This window comes from Oreochromis aureus, linkage group 11 (assembly GCF_013358895.1).
Source record: "Oreochromis aureus strain Israel breed Guangdong linkage group 11, ZZ_aureus, whole genome shotgun sequence".
NCBI classification, from domain to species: domain Eukaryota; kingdom Metazoa; phylum Chordata; class Actinopteri; order Cichliformes; family Cichlidae; genus Oreochromis; species Oreochromis aureus.
The window spans coordinates 34,361,025-34,381,443 of record NC_052952.1 but is presented as its reverse complement, the minus strand read 5'-3'; the positions used below and the strand labels follow the sequence as shown (position 1 = coordinate 34,381,443).

General features: G+C 38.8%; 1 protein-coding gene across 5 annotated transcripts in view; it reads left to right on the top strand.

Annotated features, from left to right (window-relative positions):
* ntrk1 (neurotrophic tyrosine kinase, receptor, type 1) overlaps positions 1 to 20,419 on the top strand; it is an 88,394-nt gene that overhangs the window by 16,563 nt on the left and 51,412 nt on the right. The window contains exon 1 of one of the 5 annotated variants that reach the window (XM_039619432.1): positions 19,587 to 19,747. The exons of the other annotated variants lie outside the window; for them this stretch is intronic. Coding sequence (XP_039475366.1) covers positions 19,668 to 19,747 — 80 coding nt within the window. The 5' untranslated portion in view covers positions 19,587 to 19,667. Of the gene's footprint in view, positions 1 to 19,586; positions 19,748 to 20,419 lie in introns of those variants that run through there. 5 annotated transcript variants of the gene reach the window in all.

Below are 20,419 nucleotides of genomic sequence, written 5' to 3'. Positions count from 1 at the left end.
TAAGAGAGGGACACACCAGGTTGAAGGCAAGACTCTTGTTGTTGGACTCAGTCCAAACCACTCTAAAGCACCTTGCACCACTTTGCTGATTGATGCTTACATAGTTTGGCTCAGAGCCCAAAATCCACGGTACCTTCACCTTAAGACAAGTGAATGTACTTTTACTGCATGTGTCTATGTACCCAATCCTGTACACACTCATGTTATGTGGCTATTGTGCAGCTTTGACATAAAAACTATTCAAAATCAGTTGACTGTAATTACTGCCAGACTTCTGGTGAACCACCTCTCACAGGCCAGGGACTGATCCCCATCCATCCTGCCAAAATGGCAGTTTTATAGCCTCTTTCAGGACTGTCTTCAGTTGGCCAATGGGATGGGGCAAGTCTCTGCCTGAACAGGGTGCAAACAAAGGGATACATCTGGCTGAGAAATGAATATGTTGCCCAAGGGTTGTTGGTCATGTTCTTGGCCTGGAGAATGAAATCATTATTGAATCATTTATACTGCCCGGTCTGTCGTACTTCTTACCCTAATGTGGTTATGACTAATTATTCGATGTTAAGGATTCTTTGAAAACTCTGTTGACCCGTCTTTGTTAAAATGTTTATCACTGAAGTCTGTTTTTCAAGTTTTCTTTCAGTTTGATTTCCTCCTCCGAATTTTTTTTAAACATATGAAGCCAGTTTGAAATTTTAGTGTAAGTCCAGTGGTACATCTGGTTATCTCAAATATCTCTGCACTGGATGGGCTGCTCTAACCCTTTGTGCAGACCTCTGATTCCCAGTTGATAAAATTCTATTAAAATTGTACTGGCAGCAGGTAACTAATGAACATCTCGACTGATTGAAAGGGTAACTACTCTTCAGTTAGTTGCTCATGTAAGTAATTAAATTAATTAAAATAATTAATTTTAAGTAATTTGTCAGCAGTACACTTACTTCATTCATCCTGGTAGCCTTAGTAACCTAAATGAATTTTAAAACCCCTAAAAGTAGTATTTGTGTGTGTGTGTTTGTGTGTCTTCTTTTTTTTCACCTATTAAATTACATTGAAGTGATAATAGATTCACAGATGACGAGTTATGTCAACCAGTGTTCAAAGTGCAAGAACATTTGAAAAATAATAATAACCGACCTCATGTCCTGAGCACTAATTACCAGACTACCACCTTATTGAGACGAGGCTTTACATCCAGCCTGGTCTCTGTAGCTGCTGCTGCTTGCAGGTGCTGAGGCTGGTGGAGCTGTTGCTAGATGAATTTGCCTTTTGAAACACTTATTAAATGAAACACATTTTGTTATTTTCATACTTAAAGCCAATGGGTGGGTTGTCATTGTTTTGTTTTTTTGAAGATAGGCCTTACTGGTTTCTTTTTGTGTATATTTCAGCAGAAAATAAAGTAACAATGATGACTTTTTTGACTATGGTGTTTTCTCAATTTGGAATAGACTCTAAATGAAAATTTTGTTAACATAAATATTAAATAAGAAGTCTTCCTAAAGTTGGTCCCACTCAAAGGGGTGAAAATTGGCCTTTTCAACAAAATGTTATTGATTGTTTTTCTTTTTATGAAAGTAGATAATTATTTAACCAGAAAGAATTCGGTTGGATGAAAGCTCATAAAAACAAGCAGTCAAATCAGTCAGCAACAGTCTCAGTGTTGACTAGCTGAAAACTTTGGTGACCCATGGAGCTGCCATTGGATTTACAATCATTATTATGCAGATCGTCCCGACTACTCATTAAAAAGTCTTGTGCACATATTCCACCACAAACATATTTCACACTCTTTATCCAGTGCTTTTAGTCTGGCCAGTTCTATATGACAAAAAACCTTTAATAATCATCCACATCAGCATTTTATTATAAGAAGGACAAGAGCATTCTTCTGTTTTACATTTTCAGTCCTAAACCTGTCAGTTTATGCAATAATGTAGACGCACTGTCTTACCCAGCTGTTTGACTGGTGATTGCGCAGGTGGCTACACTGTAACAACGTTTTCCTGCTGTAGACTCTAGCAAGTGTAATGGGATTCAGAATTTTGCCTCTGTGGTTTTGCTGATGCTCACATGTGGCCTTCTAAGAGTCATGCCTGTTTAAAAGAATTGAATGATACTGTGTGCTCCGTCTCTTTAATCCGTTTGTATGCAAACATGGAGTTAATATAGTCCTAAGCTGTGTATGGCCCACTGTGTCAGTCATTCAAACCCTTCAAAATGACTTGCAGATTAAATATGCTGACACAGATTCAGCCACAAAAGATGCACACATGCAGATATAGAGGCATTCAGAGATGGGCAGTAACACGTTACATAATCTGATTACTTTTTTCAAGTAACAAGTAATGTAAAGGATTACTATTGCAAAAAAGTAATTAGATTACTGTTACTTTCCTGTAAGGACGCTGCGTTACTGCGTTACTAAACTGTGATTTTGTTTGTGAGATTGTCTCATGACAATGACGTAAGCGTGTGCGACATCTGTGGCAGCAACAGACATGTGTAGATCAACAATGAATAATATGGAGTGCAGGAGAGAGTACGACCATGCAGCGTTAAAAGCGTGGAAGTACACTTGCATTACTTCAAGTTTTATTCCATAAAAAGTGACAAAAACATTAGCGTCTGCTGTGCAATCTGTGTGGGAAGAAAACTTCTTTCTTCAGCGAAATATTAAACTTCAGATCTGAGCGAGCACCTAGCAAGCTGACATGGGAATGTGACATTCACAGAAAAACCCCTGGATCCCCCCACTGACATGACCACTGCGGCACCGGGCAAATCTCCAACTGCTCCACTGCTGCTAAACAGGTGAAAATAAATTTAAGAGTGACAGGACTTAGTGCAGCTGAATCGTTGATTTTTTTAATTTTCTGCTGTGTTTACTTACATCTATTTGAAAGAGTTAGTGCAAACACAAAAAAAATGATTTTATTTGATATGCTGGAATATGCAGAAAATAGGTTTTTACAAGAAGAATAGCCTTTATTGTCATTGTACAGGGTACGACGAAATTGGAGTGCCACTCCAATTTGTTATTTGTTTAAATGTTAAATACATTTCTTCAAGTCAAAGACTGTTGCATATAATTTACTTTTTGCTTAATGCAGCGTGCATAAAATTAAAAGATTAAAACCAATAAAACAATTTTCAAAGAGAGACTTTTCCATTTGATTCAATTTTATATGATGGATTATGCAGAAATAATAGAATTAGGCTGAAATGTCTATTGCTTTATTCAGGTTGGGTATCATGTTTTTAAAAAGTAACTAAGTAAATAATTACTTTTGAAAATAAGTAATCGGTAAAGTAACGAGATTACTTTTTCGAAGAAGTAATCAGTAATAAGTAACTAATTACTTTTTTCAAGTAACTTGAACAACATTGGAGGGATTTCCCTTCTTTCCTCCTTATACACACACAGATGTATGTGTGCGTGCACACACACACACACACACACTGGATGGTGGTCCTTTGTGTTTCACTCTGCAGGGTGCTGCACGACTTGGAAAGAGCTGCTCTGACTCCTCCTGGCGCAGTTGATCTGTCATTCTGCTCACAGTGTAGCAGCCAGTCCTTCCAAAATGGCACTCAGTGGTCTCCCACTGAACAAGAAGCAAAACCCATGCAGAAAATGGAAGATAATGCAACGTCCACTCATTGTGGAGCATTGTCTTGACTACAAATTGGAGTGGAAAAGCATGTATAGGTCTCTAATATGAATTCCTACTTTGCAGGAGAAACAGGACAAACATGCAAAGTTGATGATATATATCAGAAAGTTTTGTCTGGAAATCTTAAAAAAACAAACAAAAAAATAAAAAAAGAATTCCAGTGTAAAGCTACAGGTGCGCCAGGTAAAGCCAGCATCGTCTGCCAAAGCTATGCACAGTCCTCTGAGAGGACTTTGACTGGGATTCTCTCTTTGATGAAATTTGAATAGTATTCAAATTTACTCAAAGTGCCCATTCCTGGTTTGCAGATTGTCGATCCAGCCATCCACATCTGTAGCATGCTTAAAGCTGAATATGAAAAGGCATTGTCAGAGTACCAAACACTAAATACCTAAAGATACCCATCGCTTGTCTGCATTTGTGCCCCGATGGGTCAAAGCCTACACAGTATGACACAGGTAGTTTTAATGTTGTGGCTGACTGGTGCCTACCAGCCGTTAACAGCTCAGGTTTTATGCATCACTTTTTCCAGTTGGCCTTTAAGTCACTGTCTTCATCTCCCTGAAGTCTTTGGCAGTGGACCAGCCTTCAAGCATCTCCTGAGACTTCAGGCGATATAAATGATGTTAAACTGAAAATTATGTTTGTTTTACAAAGGAGTTAATTACTTTTGGGGGCTTTGTCTCAGGTCAGAGTTAAACCCGAGCCTTGCAGCAAGTGGTCACCTGCTCAGCTTCTCAGCTAAGGCTGCACGTGTAGAAAGGAACTGATTCATCAGGAAGGAACAATCAGACTCGACAATTAGAGCCGTGAAAGCTTGTTTTGTGTTGGTGAACTCATTCCTGTGTGAATAAAGAAAACAGTGACTAACAGTGAAATAAATCATCTATTAAAACTAACTGCTTGATGAATCTAATCACAGATTACTGGGCCTTTTCTTGTTATTCTGAACATACCGTCCATGAAAAAACAAATATTTCATAGAATATGATGGTTTAAGAATGGAGAGCTGCTGTCTGTCACCTCAGTTGGCTGTTGTTTTTCTCCATCAGTTGGGTCCGCTATGCTGGCTGTTACGCCGTACTTGTAATTTATTTTCCACTAATAACTGGCGGCATCACAGAATGAGAGTGGTTTGTGATTATAATGTCCCTGCTATGTATTTTTCTACATTACTGACTTTTCCAAGAGCTGCAGAAGCTCATTCCATGAGCATCTTTGGACATAGATGTAGAGCTTGTACTGAATGAGTCAGAATATGCTCCCAGTTAATACTATGAATAATTCTAGTGGTTCTGGGAAGTTTGTGTGTGTATTGAGAGGCCAGTCATAAAAATAATTCATCAGATGAATCATCACTTTGTGCATACATGTGTTGTGTGTTTTTCTTGCTCTACATAGGTTTTCTGGAAGCCTTTTTGTGCATATAAGTAGGTAAAACTTTATTTATATAGCACATTTTAAGATATAAAATCACAGCCAGTAATGGATCAAAAAAGAAATTAATAGAAAGCAGATTTAAAGAGATATGTTTTTAACTGGCTTTTAACAGAGACCACAGAGTCCACCGATCTCAAATCGAAAGGAAGAGAGTTTCAGAGTCTGGGGGCAACTGAACAGAAGACAGATCCTCCTTTTGTTTTCAGCTTAGTATGGGGCACCATCAGCAGGCCCTGGTCACAGGACCTCAGGGACCATCCAGGGACATATGGGTGCAGAAGCCCTCTGATATAACCTGGTGCCTGTACATGAAGAGCTAGTCAGTAAAAGAATCTTAAATCGCACTCTGAAGTAAACCAGAAGCCAGTGTAGCTGCATCAAAATAAATGTACGTGTGTGTGTTGTTTGCTTCTTAGCAAACTGTAAAATATTATAAACTGTAAATGATTTAAAAAGCATAAATATAGATGTAATATATGTAAGACGGAAACATATAAACAGTTTTTATTATTTACTTTGTCATCGCTTTGGAGTAATAGTGATTTGTCGTTGCTGCCCCTGGGTGAACCTTTATGAATGAGATGAATAGATGGGTTATGGCCACGTATTGTGAATAAAGTGGCACTTTACTCTCATTTTTCAATTAGGATAATGGAGAGCAGCTCTTTATAAACATGGATATGAGCTGCAGGGAGGGAGAGGGGGGCAGAGCAGGACAGCAATGATAAACAAAGAGAGGAAATCTGGCATCTTTTTATTCTTAAGTTATTTTTGTCCTTTAATTTATCTCGTCCTTGGAATAGAGTTTATAAAAAATGAATCTGCCCCAATGCTTATTAGTCTAAAAACTGTGTTGCAGCAAACAAAAGCGTCCCATCGTTTAGAGACAGTGTGATAGGCTGGCTGATGGTGGCTGATTTAGGTTAATGTGATGGAACAAATACAGAAACATATTTCTGGGGATAATTTGGTAACCACAGGAAGCAGTGATTTTTTTCAGTTTTGGGTTAGTTGTCTGAAAGTAAGTTCGGGTTTGACACGAGTCTAGACATTATCTGATATCGTTTAAAATCATAAAATATGTAAGTGAGTATTATCCCACTGATAACAAGTATGAAAAAAATATTTTTAAAACTTTTTCATAAAGGTTTCAGTCTTATTCTTTTCACAGAAGCATGTTTTTTGAAATAAATGGTCACTTTATTCGTTCATGTTATCGATCTTGAAAGTTAAAATGGTTAAAAAATAATTTAAATAATAATTGAGTAATAATTAAGCATTATGCAAAGATAGAGAGCACTGTGTGCTGCTTATGGACGTGATGTTACAGGTTGTTTTATGGGCCTGCTGTAAACTCATTGAATTCCCTTTTACTAATTCATCTGTGTAGTTGATGTATCTCTTGCCATTGCCTGCCAGGTCTGCTGCTCTTGACCTGTATTGAAAACTATGATGAGGAGGAGTAATTGACACTGGAGGCAGACAACGCTGAATGTAAGACTGCTGTATGTGAAAAATAAGGAAGACAATAGGGTTCACCGGGGATGTTAAGATCGAGATAAACAGCTGGTAGCAGCAGCTCTTCAGTCTGGAGAAGAACTGGAAACCAAAGCACCAATTTTTCTCTTTAGTGGAGCAAAGGCTTAAGTCACATGCTCTATGTATCTCAAAGTTAGTTTATAATTAATGAAAATCAGTTCAGTCACACAGAAAAACAATGAAAGCAAGCGTCATACAGCTTCAGCTCCTGGCTCAAACCATGAAATGCTTCTTGCTGCTACTTTCTCTTGAGATTTGAATGAACCCAGAATCTCTGTTTCCTTCTTTTTTTCTTTAGAAACATCAGGACCAGCTCAGGATTGCTTGAGCTTGACAGGTGCTGGTCATATAATTAGAATATCATAAAAAAGTTGATATATTTCACTAATTCCATTCAGAAAGTGAAACTTGTATAATTTATACATTCATCCCACACAGACGGATGCATTTTAATTGTTGATTTCTTTTAATTTTGATGATTATAATTGACAACTAATGAAAACCCCAATTCAGTATCTCAGAAAATTAGAATATATTGAAAAGGTTCAATATTAAAGAGACCTGGTGCCACACTCTAATCAGTTAATTCAGCGGTCCCCAACCTTTTTTGCGCCACGGACCGGTTTATGCCCGACAATATTTTCACGGACCGGCCTTTAAGGTGTCGCGGATAAATACAACAAAATAAAACTAGTGCCGGTACCGAAAAAAATAAGATTTATTCATAACACACGTGAAAAGACCCAGGAAAACCGAGTTAATGATAAAAACGATAACAAAATAACGCTGAAAACCGATTAAAAACCCCGAAAACCACACATTTCACACCTGAGCCTCAACTCTCGCGGCCCGGTACCAAACGACTCACGGACCGGTACCGGTCCGAGGCCCGGGGGTTGGGGACCGCTGAGTTAATTAACTCAAAACACCTGCAAAGGCCTTTAAATGGTCTCTCAGTCTAGTTCTGTAGGCTACACAATCATGGGGAAGACTGCTGACTTGAATTTTGCGTGGTGCGTAAAGGCCTTAAGCCTAAAAACCGAGTCCAGTCTTTTTGTTTACTGGAGTAGTCTAATTCCTTATTGTCAGGATGTCCTTAAAGTTCCCTGAGAAGCATTCAATTGGTCCAAATTCAGTGAGAGTGCAGACTGTGAATAGAAAGAGAGATGACCTTTCTCTTGCATTGGCTTCTCCTCACTGGCTTCCTGTTAAATTTAGAATTGAATTTATGTCCTTGTGTAAAAAGTCCTGAATAATTAGGAGATGTTAAAGACCTCACAGCAGAGCACTCTGCTCTTAGACGTCTGACTTACTTGTGGTTCCTAAAATTTCTAAAAGTGAAATGGGAGGCAGGAACCAGCTCCCAGTTTAGTTTCAGGAGACTGGGACCCTCTCTACCTTAAGATCAGGCCTAAAGCTTTCTTTTTTGATAAAGATTAAACTGTCCAATGCTGGGCCTCCAGATTTGCTAGACCTCTTTTCTGTACTGTCATCAAGCAATTGTGAACTGGTGCTAAAGAACAAATTAAAGTGAAGAGGGATGGGTGTAGATAGATAGCAAAAGAATGAAAAGAGAAAAGAGACCCTGTTATTCATTACTCCCTACCCCCCCAGCTCCTACCACAGCTCCTCAGATTTCTGCTCATCTGCATGAGCCTCTCAGAGGCCTCTGGTGTCCATAGCCCGGGTACTAATGAGGGGCTGAGACAGGCTTATCTGGTTACACATGCACCCACACACAGACCATACACACACTCACACATAAACCTTCTTCCATAGCCTGCTCCAGCACATTGATTCTGGGTTTACCCCTGTGATCTACACACACAGATGCATGCACACATGCACACTGTTCTGGGCATTACTGGTTGGGTGTTGATGACCCAGCCACAGATAAAAATAAGGGGGTTGGGTGACATAAAAAAAAAATTGATGAAGAATTTGAGACGACTTTGCCCAATACCGTTGTTTTGCTTGGTGGTGTATTGATCAGGGAGGAGAGGATTTTGTGTGAAGAGAGGCTGTGGCTATGATGTCCAGATCTTTAGATAAAGACTATGTAGCATAGGATGCTTGCTTACAAAGTGTCCCCTCTCTGTATCTTGTTCCATCAGCTTGTACTGATCTGATAAGACGCAGAGGACATATGCTCCCTAGTATACGTTGTTTATGGACGGGGGATCTGGTTATGGTTCATCTAATCACGCTAAGATCTCAGTATCACTACTTTGAAACATGACAGCTCATCCTTCTGTGTTCCCTCATTTATGTCTTCGTGTTTAGTGTGAATCTTTGTTTTTGTGTCTGTTTACAGTGGTCCCTCGTTTATTGCGGGAGAAGCGTTCTAAAAATGACCCACGATAGGTGAAATCCACGAAGTAGCCAGCTTTATTTTTTACAATTATTATAGATGTTTTAAGGCTGTAAAACCCCTCACTACACACTTTATACACTTTTCTCAGACAGGCATGAACATTTTCACACTTTTCTCTCTTGTTCAAACACTCCCAAAGTTCAAACCTTCGTAGAAAAATAATTTCAGCATTATAGAATGAAACCAAAGATCAAACCCTGTTTTCAGGTCCAGAACATGGGAATAGAGCAGCTGCCAGAGAATTCAACATTAATGAATCAATGGTACGGAAGTAGAGGAAGCAAGAAGAATGAGGTGAGTAAAGTTTGACTTATCTGACTGTTTTGTTTTGGTTAATGGGCTTTATAATCCGGTGCCCCTTATGGTCCGAAAAATATGGTAACTTCTACGTTCCTTTAGCATCTCCAGAAGTCCAACTTTTTGTGCGATGGTTAGCATCTTCCTCTGCCTTTTGGGTGCTAGCGCAGGTGCCTTTGACGGTGCAAAACGTTTCGTTGACATCGTTGTGTTTGTTGGGGAGAAAACTTACAAACACACAGTACAGCACTTCAGAGTCACACTGCTAGCGATCGAAGATTTATGTAAATTTGACAAGGTTAACACAATCTGTACTGTACAGGAGACACGGCACGGAGGGAATCAACTGACAATGGTCTACAGCCGTTCAGGACACAGAACACAATGCGCTGTAAAAAAAAAAAAAAAAAAGCATGCAAAATTGCACAAAAAAAATCCGCGAAAGGTGAAGCGAGGGACCACTCTATTGGGTTTTATGTCCTGTCAGTTGGTTGTCTTGATGACTTTTACCTGTGCCTCATTCCCCTTTTGTTCGTTCTTTGCAATCAAACCTGTGTATAAATAGTCTTGTTGTCACTGACTGATTGTCTGTTGTTACTACAAGTTTTGTCGTGTGTGAGTTTTTAATACTCCTGGTCGTGCGCTTTTTTCATTCAGAATAAAATGAAATTTTGAATATTGTATTTTTGAAAGTGCTCGAAAAACTCCTTGGTTTCATAAATAAAAATCGAGGTAATAGTGGAAGTCAAATGCGGGGAGCTTAAGAAATGTTTCTTAAAAATATGCATTTTTTTTGGGGGGGGGATAAAATAAAATCTGAACTTTAAGAGGTTGAATTAACCCTTCAACATTTACCTCCAAAAAGCTAAAAGCATTGAAGCATTTTGTTCTTTAGTATCTTGCTGAGAAAATAGTGTGAAGTCAGGACAGCAATATAAAAAGTAGATACCGCTGTTTTGAACTCTTATTACAAAGGAAGAAACTATTGTGGTTCCTCTAATACTAAAATGGATTATAGCCTTTGTATTGAAAATTGTTGTACTTTTTAATGATGTATACATATAGAAAGGACCTTTGCCATTAAATGTACAGTTGAAGTAGTTCATTTCACTTTGTGGTTTGCAAAGTTTAAAAACTTTAAAAGACAAACTAAAACAAATATTTTATTCGTTTTTCAGTGAACCAGTGAAGTTCCAATAAAAAACAAATGCCCAGCCCATTCAATAAAAATGTTTTGAAGGAAAAATGAACATCTTCAGAATTAAGTACTCAGTTGCAGGGCTGCAGACCACTTCAATACAACAAAAACTTTTTTTTTTAAAGGGAAAACCTTCAATACCATCTGAAACAGGGTCATTAGTTTGGAATTATATTATGATTTAGTAGAAATGACAACTTTAACCTTCTGTTTAATTGCCCAAGGCTTCCACATGTCCTAAGAATAAAGGGGGACATGCTTTCAAACTTGCAAAACAAGAAGTAGGTTGTAGTAGAGAGGTATGCCTGTGATTCAGTTTTTACTTCCAAGACAACTGGGGGACTCGCACGTGACAAAGACTCACTAGTATGTGTCGGTTTCTAGAAATACTGGATGTTTGACATAATCAGGATTTTTTTTTAATTATCATTATTATCATTTTTAATCAAAGCTCATTTCAGGGCCACACTGAGCATTTTAAAACCTCTACCTGCTACAGCCATAGAGTCTATCCAAGGCTTCAATCACACAGGGCTGGTGACTGGATGGTATCCCTTAGCAACTACCAGTCACACGGGAAACGATTCTCCAACTGGTTGGTGAGCGGTTCCAGGAGGCTGCTGGCTTATACTCCCGGGAAATCGATTGCTAAAACCCCAGTTACGCAGAACTAGAGAACAGAAAGAAGCCCTCCTTTTCAAAGTTCACAGTAAAAAGTAAAAAAAAAAATAAAGAAAGAAAATAAATGAAATGATATCAGGAATATCAACTGAGAAAAAAAAGTCTTGGGGACGATTAGGGGACTAAAATTTATTTATTTATCAATGTGAAAAAGATTGGTGATTATCTTGTTTAGGAGAATTATTTATCAGAGCAATGAATCATTGGATACTTTGATTTTTATGGCTGTTGTTTCGAGCTTACAGAAGGTAACGTGATCCATCGGCTCACTCTCGCATACACGAGTCAATGCAGAGCGAGTGAGCGTCAGCGAGAAGGAACACAGGGTACATACAAACATGGCTGCTTTGTGCATTTACCACTTCAAGTGTAAAAGCCTTTCCTTGTACTTGATCCAAAAGAGCTTTTACTCACCCGCTCGTTCTCTCATTACGCTCTCTCAGGTCTTCACTCTCTCTCTTCCTCCATTGCTGGACTTAAATATGAAACGGATTGATTATTGTTTAAGGTTCTGGCAGAAGCGCTGCCTCTCTTTCACTCTTCCCATCCACATGTGTTTAACCTTCCATGTGCTCAGATGTGTGGGACATATTACACATTCACTAAACAGAAAGTGTGTTTTGATGGGCTTTATTATTATTATTATTATTGTTATTATTATTATTGTATTTTTAATCATTGCATGATTTAGGTACGTTCCCCTACATTCCCCAGACTTTTTGAATCCACCCCCAACATTGTATAATTATATCTATGCTTCAGCATCATTGTTGTCTTACACATCTGTAAGACAACAGTGATAGGTAAGACAAACACATCTGAGTTTTCTGATGTTGTTACATCCCTGATTCACAAATATCCCTTACTAGCACCTCCCTCTATACTTTATGTTTTCCTTTCACCTTTACTTTTTGTACTATATGTTGACCAAAAAGATAAGTACCGTATTTTTCAGACTATAAGGCACACTTAAAATCCTTTTATTTTCTCAGAAATCGACAGTGCCCCTTATTATTCTGTGCGCCTTATGTATGAAGTCTGGCCATGCTAACTGACCTAGAACCAATTTTATGTGGTACACGGCGCTCAAAAATCTGTCAAAAAATGTTTTAGTACAACTTTGGTAAACTACGAAGCTGCACCACTTGATGAATTAGTCAGGAGCCTCAAGATTTCTTTTTAACACTTCTTTTGTATTAAATACTGTATGAATATATTATTGATTCAAAATAAGTTATTAATTAGAAAAGGGTATTTGGTTAGGCAGTATCGCTGCCAAACCAAATGATAGATTTAGATAATAAAACATATTTTAAAGCTCAGTTTTCCTCATTGCCAGGGTTCAAGTTTTACCAAGAGACTGGGTTGAGGAATAACAGCCCCCGTCTCAAAAACACAAATATGGTGTTTACCCTCTGGGGACCATGACAATCTTTACGTACTAAATGTGTAACACTGAATTTTATAAACGCAGTTAAGAAATGTTTGTGTGGACCAAAGTAGTAGAGCACTAGCCGACAGAAGGACAGCTAAATCCACAGAGTCGAACGGCGACTGTAGCTAAAAAGGCAAAAAACCTTTCTGTGCTGTAGTTCTCAAAGGGGAGTAACATGTCATTTGGTAGGATTTTTATACACGTTTGGTGCTCCAGTGGGTACTTAATGCAACATGTATGTGGGATTAAATCAAAACAAAAAAGAAGGAACATGCCACTCATCGCAGCAGTGTAGCTCACTAATGCATTTTTAATAGTTTTTCAACAACAATGGAGCTCCACAGTGGAACAATACAGATATTTTTCATGGGATTTGTTGACAGCTAGAAAATATAGAATGTTACTTAGCTTAACTTTAAATCTGCGTGTAATGATTGATTTATTGAGGCTGTTTTCAGTGCTGCTGATTGTATTATGCATGTTTCTGTGTGTGTGTATGTGCACCAGAGAGATAGCGACAGGACATATGTTATAGATACGGCTGCTAACATGGTCAAGTCTCTCAAACAGGATACAACAACGTCTGTGTCTCGTCCCCATGAGTGGCGTCCTAACTGCTGTATTTGTCTTTGACATGATGGGGGAGGTTGAAAAAGCCAAGTGTCACAATTAACCCCTTCTGTGACCATCAATCACCATAATGCATAAAAACAGTAATCTAATTAAACAGCCAGAGAGAAATGAGACTGTTATTATCTGTCAAAAGTTGACTGTTTCCAAATGACATGAGTTTGAAAAACTGTCTTACGGCTTGTGGGGAAATTAGATTGTTTTTAAATGATTTGTGTGGATTTTTGTGGGGAGGGGTGCAGAAATAAGCAGGATACATGTTTAAACCAGCTCCATCACTTGGAAATCAAAAGACAGATCAGGGAAATGTGTGAAGTTTTTCTCCTCTAAATCGCTGCTCAGCTAAAACATAAAAAGCTGAATGAATGTCCACTATCTTATGACAAGAGGAGTATTTTTGATTTATTGTTGTTCATTATTATAAGAATAGATGATATTTTTCTGCTGATGGATGTCTCATTGGAAAAAGCTCTTCACATTGTTCTCATATTCTTCTTTTGTTTTGAGCAGGTAAATTTCAAAAGATGTTTTGTTGCAATTTTCAACTTTTGGAAATTAACTAGAAACTCTGGAGGAAGCTGATGATGTGTGTGGGCAGTAAATGTAAATTGCTTGATTGGTTATTGTTTTATCAGGAATTATATTGTATCCAGCCTGAACCGAGGGTCGCTAAATTCTTTGTCCGTCTACTTAGCTTTCATTTGGATGTAAAACTGGCTGCATCACTGCGGGGAATTCAAGAGAAACAACACAGCATACAAGAACAGGGCAGCAAATAATGATAGTAGCAAAAGCAAGAGAGGTTTAATAAATAAAGGGGATTTAAAGTCTGCATCTGTAGTACTACGTAAAAAATATGGCTACAGTGCAATTTACCAAAATCTGTGATTTATAAATGTATCATAAAAGCATAAACAAACACAAAAAGAAGATGCTTTACAAAAGGAGCAAATCATCAGCACAACAATAACCAACACTCGAGGAAAAGAAAATAAGAAGAAACTTGTATAATGCTGCACTACTTTGGTCAAAGCAGTGGAGCCAGTTAAAAATGTATGTCAGACTTTATTCTTTTGATACATATACAGCATAGATACAACGTAGATACATGCGGGTCTATGTTGGTCTGTGTGGTGTAAGTTTTAAGACGACCCATGTTTGAGATTTGAGACTGTTTTTTCAGGTTAAAATATTTTACACACGGATTTCTCTTTTTCCTGCTGATAGGAGATAGCGTCATTTTTACAGGTGCACTTGTGGAATGTCAGCATGTACCTTTGCAGTGTTGTGTCTAAGGCATTGGAAATGCATTATTTTAGTACTCAGCTCTTCAAAGACATAGATGGACAATAATTTTTAGTATATTATGGACCTTGCATCTTCTTTTGTTGACAGAATATGAAAGAATGAATGCTGTGGCTTTCTCCTTTATTTGGGGTCTCTGACCTTTCACATTAACAGGGCATCAAATATGTTTTGTAAAGTTATCTGGCATCTCTCAGATACCCACAAGGTGTTCTTTGGCAACAGGTTATGGTAACAGGAGGAAGAGAGAGGAAAATCAGTCTCAGCTTGTCACACATGGATCCTTGTTAAGGAACCATCACATTTCCTAAACCTAAAAGAGTTGTTTTTGGTGCCTAAGCACATTTCTCTCTCTCTCTCTCTTTTTTTAGTTGCCACAGCTTTTCCATTAAGTTTCCTATGCCAAAGGAGGCTTGTGTATGTCTCTCTGACTCCAGTGGCATCTCACCGAAAGTCCTGTAATTGACGCCTTGGGAACAAGTTGGCTTTTTTGGGCCTGTTGCGATTTGCTCTCTTTCTCCCTTTGTGGGTTCTGCACAGTTATTTTGCAGCTCACTCCATCTGGAGGCCTGTAGGAGAAACATTGAAGTACAGTTAAGAGATGTTGAGACATTCTTCTACCTTTAAATCCAGGGAAAATTATACAGTTTTCCAAATTAAATGGCAATTTCTCCAACAGCTATTTCAGTAGAACCACACAACTAAGTGCACCTAGGGGAAGAACATACAAACTCCACACAGAATGGCCTCGGCCTGGATTCAGACCCAGGACCTTCTTGCGGTGCAGCATTGGTGTTAACCACATCACCACCAGGCCATCCTTGTGCCAAACAGAGCTTGGAAATTATAGGAATTTTTTTAAGAATGTAAATATGTTTTTATTTTTAAAAAACGAGAAAGCACACATTACAACCTGCTTGCATTACATAAGCCTCAAAGAAATGTATCATCTTCATCTGCTATGTCTGAGCTTTCAGACACCTTATTGTGTGAATGAATGCCTTCTTTCCACATACTTTTGCTGAGCTAAGACCAAGCAAAAGGAAGTGCAATTAAGCCACCAGATAATCCTGATGACAGCAGCAAAAAATAGCTATTTAGCTTATGGCCAGTAACTGTGGTCGGGACATTTTGACCTTACTCATGTGCAGAGTGACCAAGAGAAATGGGGGTGGGGCACAGTGCATGGCCCACTGATGAAAATTGGCTGCACTCATCTAAAGAATATATGAGTGATGGACAGTAACGGGTCTCTGCAGCAGGTTAATGTTTGCAGCTGTACGATAAATCACACAGTCAGTGAACTCGCCTATCAGCATGGTCTGACTTTGCTTTTGAACTCTCATACCTCTCTCATGTAGAAAGTGGTTTGAATATGTTGCAATTTATTCAGGAAAAAACAAATAATGCTAGAGAGATGTTACTAAATTCGTACAAAAGTTGAGTGAGGTTGTGAAATAAGTAATACAATACAATGTAATACAGTGTTGTCAGTGACGTTCTTTGACAGCTTTCATGGTGGAGAGGTATTCAAAAAAATCTTGTCCCACACATCATTATCTATTACAGATTTGGGAAAAATACTCCAGGACATCCTTAGTCATGAAAGTTTATCCAGATTCAAGCAAAACATGTCAGAATAAAATTTGTGTTTCTGCTGCTTGTACTTAAGAAAAAATCGTATCTAACGGATGTGAGTCATCTGGAATTTCTAGTGAGTTGTTCCTCTTGTATACAAAGGTTCTAGTCTATAAATATTTGTAGAAGTCTTGATATATTTGATATATTGTATCGAGCTTTCAGTGAGTCAAATGTCCTAAATTCCCCATTCTCAAAGAGGTCAAAGATTCTAACAATGCCAGTTCTTTGTCAAAGTGTAAACTTTGGAAGATTATCTGTCAGTGTTGTTATACGATAAAGAGGATGAATATTATAAATATTTTTGTTTCCTCCTGGCCCATAATGCAAAAGTTATTACATGGTTGTTTTTCACAAAGTGTGGGAGCTCTTTCAGGTTTACCAACACCTTGCTCACTGTTAAACCGAGGGAGGTCTAGACATTCATTCACCCATAGAAATAATCCTGGCTTGGATGAATAGCGTATGATGTTCTGTATTTGTTAAGCCCCACTTATCTTGCTCTTTATGAAGCTCTGATATTGCTATTTTAACCTTAGATTTTCTACCATTCCAGACCAATTCTAACATTTCTTAATTAACAGTAATGATAATAACACATTTTATTTATAGGCGCTTTTCAAGACACTCAGGGACGCCTTACGAGTAATTAAACAACAAAATTGCAGCTTAGACACAATAACAGGAAGAACACATCACTGAATTAAAAGTCAATATATCATAAACTGAAATCATACAGCATAAGCAAGCTTAAAAAGATGGATTTAAAGAAAGGAAGAGTCAACATTGCGAATGTGGTACGGGAGAGCGTTCCAAAGATGAGGGGCTACTCGACTGAATGCTCATGGTGGTCAGACGAGCAGATGGTATGACAGGAGTGACAGAGAAGGAGGCTCTCAGAAGGGAAGGAATGATGATGTGCAGAAGGAACATGAAAATGAGAAGCAGAATCTTAAAATTAATGCGTTATTTTACAATTTTTGATGGCTCTAATGTTGTCATGTTTAGATTTACAAACAGCTGATGGTGCAAACCCCGATGGTGCCAAGCAACAAGGTTGAATTCAGGCTGGTTCATTATTTCTTTCACTGTTTAGGATAATTATTGCCAAATTACTTTCTACCTACATATTAGCCTGACTTCTTTAACACATTCAGTTAACGCTGCTATTAGTGAGAATCATTTGTTAATGTCAGAACAATGTCATCGGCATATAATAAAATTTGTCGTTTGTTACCAGTTGTTATTTCTTGAATATCTGGATCTAGCCAATGCTAAGGCTTCTAATCAGCTGTGCCTCTTTTTATTTTGAAGGGAGCAGATAGCAGACCATTGGTCAGGACTGATTGGTCTATTGGTGCGTCTGATCCAACCCAAAAAGCCAGAACAAAACTAAACCTCGTCATTACTTCAAACATATCCTCCCATTCAGTTCTACTGACTTTTTCAGCTTCAGTGGAAACAGCAGCACCTAATTTTTTATGGGTATTGAGATAATGACTGATATAGAGTAGGCGTCTTTTGTTATGGTATGTGATTCAAGCCCTAATTAATCTTACCTCATCTGTTATTGAAGTTAGAACTTTCTCTCCCCTGAAAGCCAGTATCTTGGATAATACTTAGCCTCCACACTGAGGAGGCTAATTAGTCTATATGATAGACTTCGCTCTGGGTTTGTGTTTTTCTTTGGTATAAACGTCATATTGGCTCTGTACACTTATTCAGGGAGTCTGGAGTCCACAAATGGGTTGTAATAATTCCTGAATTAATAAGAGCTTTAAATTATTCTAAACACTAAATTATATAGCTCAGAGATCGATACGAAGAGACTGGGTGTAGGTGGGTTTCTGGATCATTTGTGTATCCCATAGTTATCAAAGCCTCTTGGTATCCCCATCTCCATACTGGAAATGGATAACCCATTCTCTGCAATTCAGCCGTGGAAATGTCCTGGAGAACACGAAGAAGCATGGAGAAAATTAATGACCTACTGATAAAGGTATTTAACATTCATTGCTAGCCATGCCAAAAGGAATTTTAGTTTGTTGGCAAATTCCAAAAGTTAATGTTTCGTGAACATCCATCCCCACCTTCCTGGTTATCAGATTACAGTGTAGTTGCAGCTGATTTTAGTATAATAAGGGCTGCATCTTATTTTGTTGTATAATAGGCTTCCTTTAATTCTATTTGGATTCTTTTATCTTACATAATGTTCTATTTCAGCTTCTTTGGCAGCGCAGTCCTTTTTCTCCTGCCTTGTATGCGACACAATCATCCCACTCATACAGAGTAGAATTTTATTTTATTTTTTTATTGGGTTGTATGCAATTTGTGGGAAAAAGGACAGGAAGAGTTTTTGAAACATCTGATTAAACAGATCTAATGTCTTAATAAAGGCTGTAATATAACATTTTGGCAGAATGTTCAGTTGTTACTAGTTTAGATGGACTCCATTTAAAAGTTGATACTCATTTGTCAACATAAACTAGAAGTCACTTTTTTAAATTGACTGTGAGCTAATGATGTGTAACCTCATGGGGCTAACAACACTTTAAATGATCCATTGATGGAAAAACAAACTCTAAAGACCTACAGTCCTCTGCTTTTACTTCCTATTATTGAATCCTGTTGGGAGTTTTTGGAAAAACAGCTTACTGTAAATAGAACACGTGCCTCCACAGCTATTTAGTCATCACTGACCTCCTAAGTGTCAACAGTCATGAACCTTCCAACAATTGGGACACAGTCACTCCCACAGTCCTGTCACTCTCAGGGCACAGAGATCCATCACTGCAGCCGGATGTTGCTGCAGTGGGGAGAGCGTGAGACCGCTGCTGTATACATCCAAGCACCCAAGAGTCCTGACTTCTTGGCTTTGCTGGCGGGACAGCAGACTTCTCACCCGGGAGTGGGGGAGGAGTAGGAGTAGGAGATGAGTTCACCACCATATCCCCATCTCCTCTGCTCATTATCATCAACACACACCCTTCACCTCCACCCCTCCCTCTCTCCCTTTTCCGAGGTGTCTGGTGACTCTGGCCCGTGGTATATTGCTCCTCCCTTCATCGTGGAGGAGAGAAAAAGAGGCTGCAGCCCACTACTACCATGTCCCAAGGGCCCCTTTGCTTGCTTGTCTGCCTGCCCCTCCTGCTGCTCAGTACAGCTGTGGCTCAGTACCAGACCCTGACCAGCTGGGATCTCAACCCTTCCAGAGTCAAGAGGAGGATTGTGTGAAAGCTCTTCAACACTCTAATTCACTCTCCATTAGGTGAATCACACTGACTCTAACTACAACTGCCAAGGCTACTGGTGGTGCTGAGGAAATCCTTTTTTGAGATGGCTATGGCACCTCGGGCCCTGGCACTTCTGCTGCCCCTGGTGCTTATCCTCCTGAGCCCGGCACCGACTCCCACCCTGGGCGGATGCCCATCGGCTTGCCGGTGCTCTTTTGCCATGCTGCAGTGCCTGGAACCCAATGGCATAACCAGCATCCCGCCGCTGGCTTCGCAAGAGAGCGAGAATGTGACAGAGATGTGAGTATGATGTGCACCTGCTCTGCATGTTCCTCTGAATGAGCATGAGTGTGTCAGATGTGCTCACATGCCTTGATGTTGGTTGTCAGCCAAGCTTGATTTTCTCAGTTTGTGTTCACCTTATGTTGCCACTAATATTTGTTTCAGTGCCAGAGTTTTGGTTTTAATGGGGCACTTTTCCAAAGCCTTCACATCTGATGTGAATTCTCACATTAGGGCAATATTTGTAAATAATTTGTGGACTTTTTTGAGTTTAAGAGAGCGTATATATCTGCTCTGGGTGTTTAGCTCTGCAGGCATAGCTAAGGTTGTGTATATGCGTGAGATGGAAGCAGAAGTAGCCCATAGACAAAGTTCAGTAAGACGCATTGACTTTATTCTTCTTTTAATGCTAATGCGTTATAAGTTTCTGAAGTTCAAATGCAGTTATACGTTTGTTTTTCATTATTTTCATATTAAAAAGTCAGATACAGGTTGTACTGTGGTAAAGTGGTCTGTCACAACGCTGGTGATGTCTGGTGGTGCCTCACATATACTCTTCCATAATTTCTCATCTCCAGAGAATGATGTCATTGCTAGCCAAATTTAGGTTCCTCTTGATGTAAAATAAAGCTCCTGCTGTCTGAGATGCATTAGAATGTTGGTAATTTAGACACTTTGGCTATTGGCAAT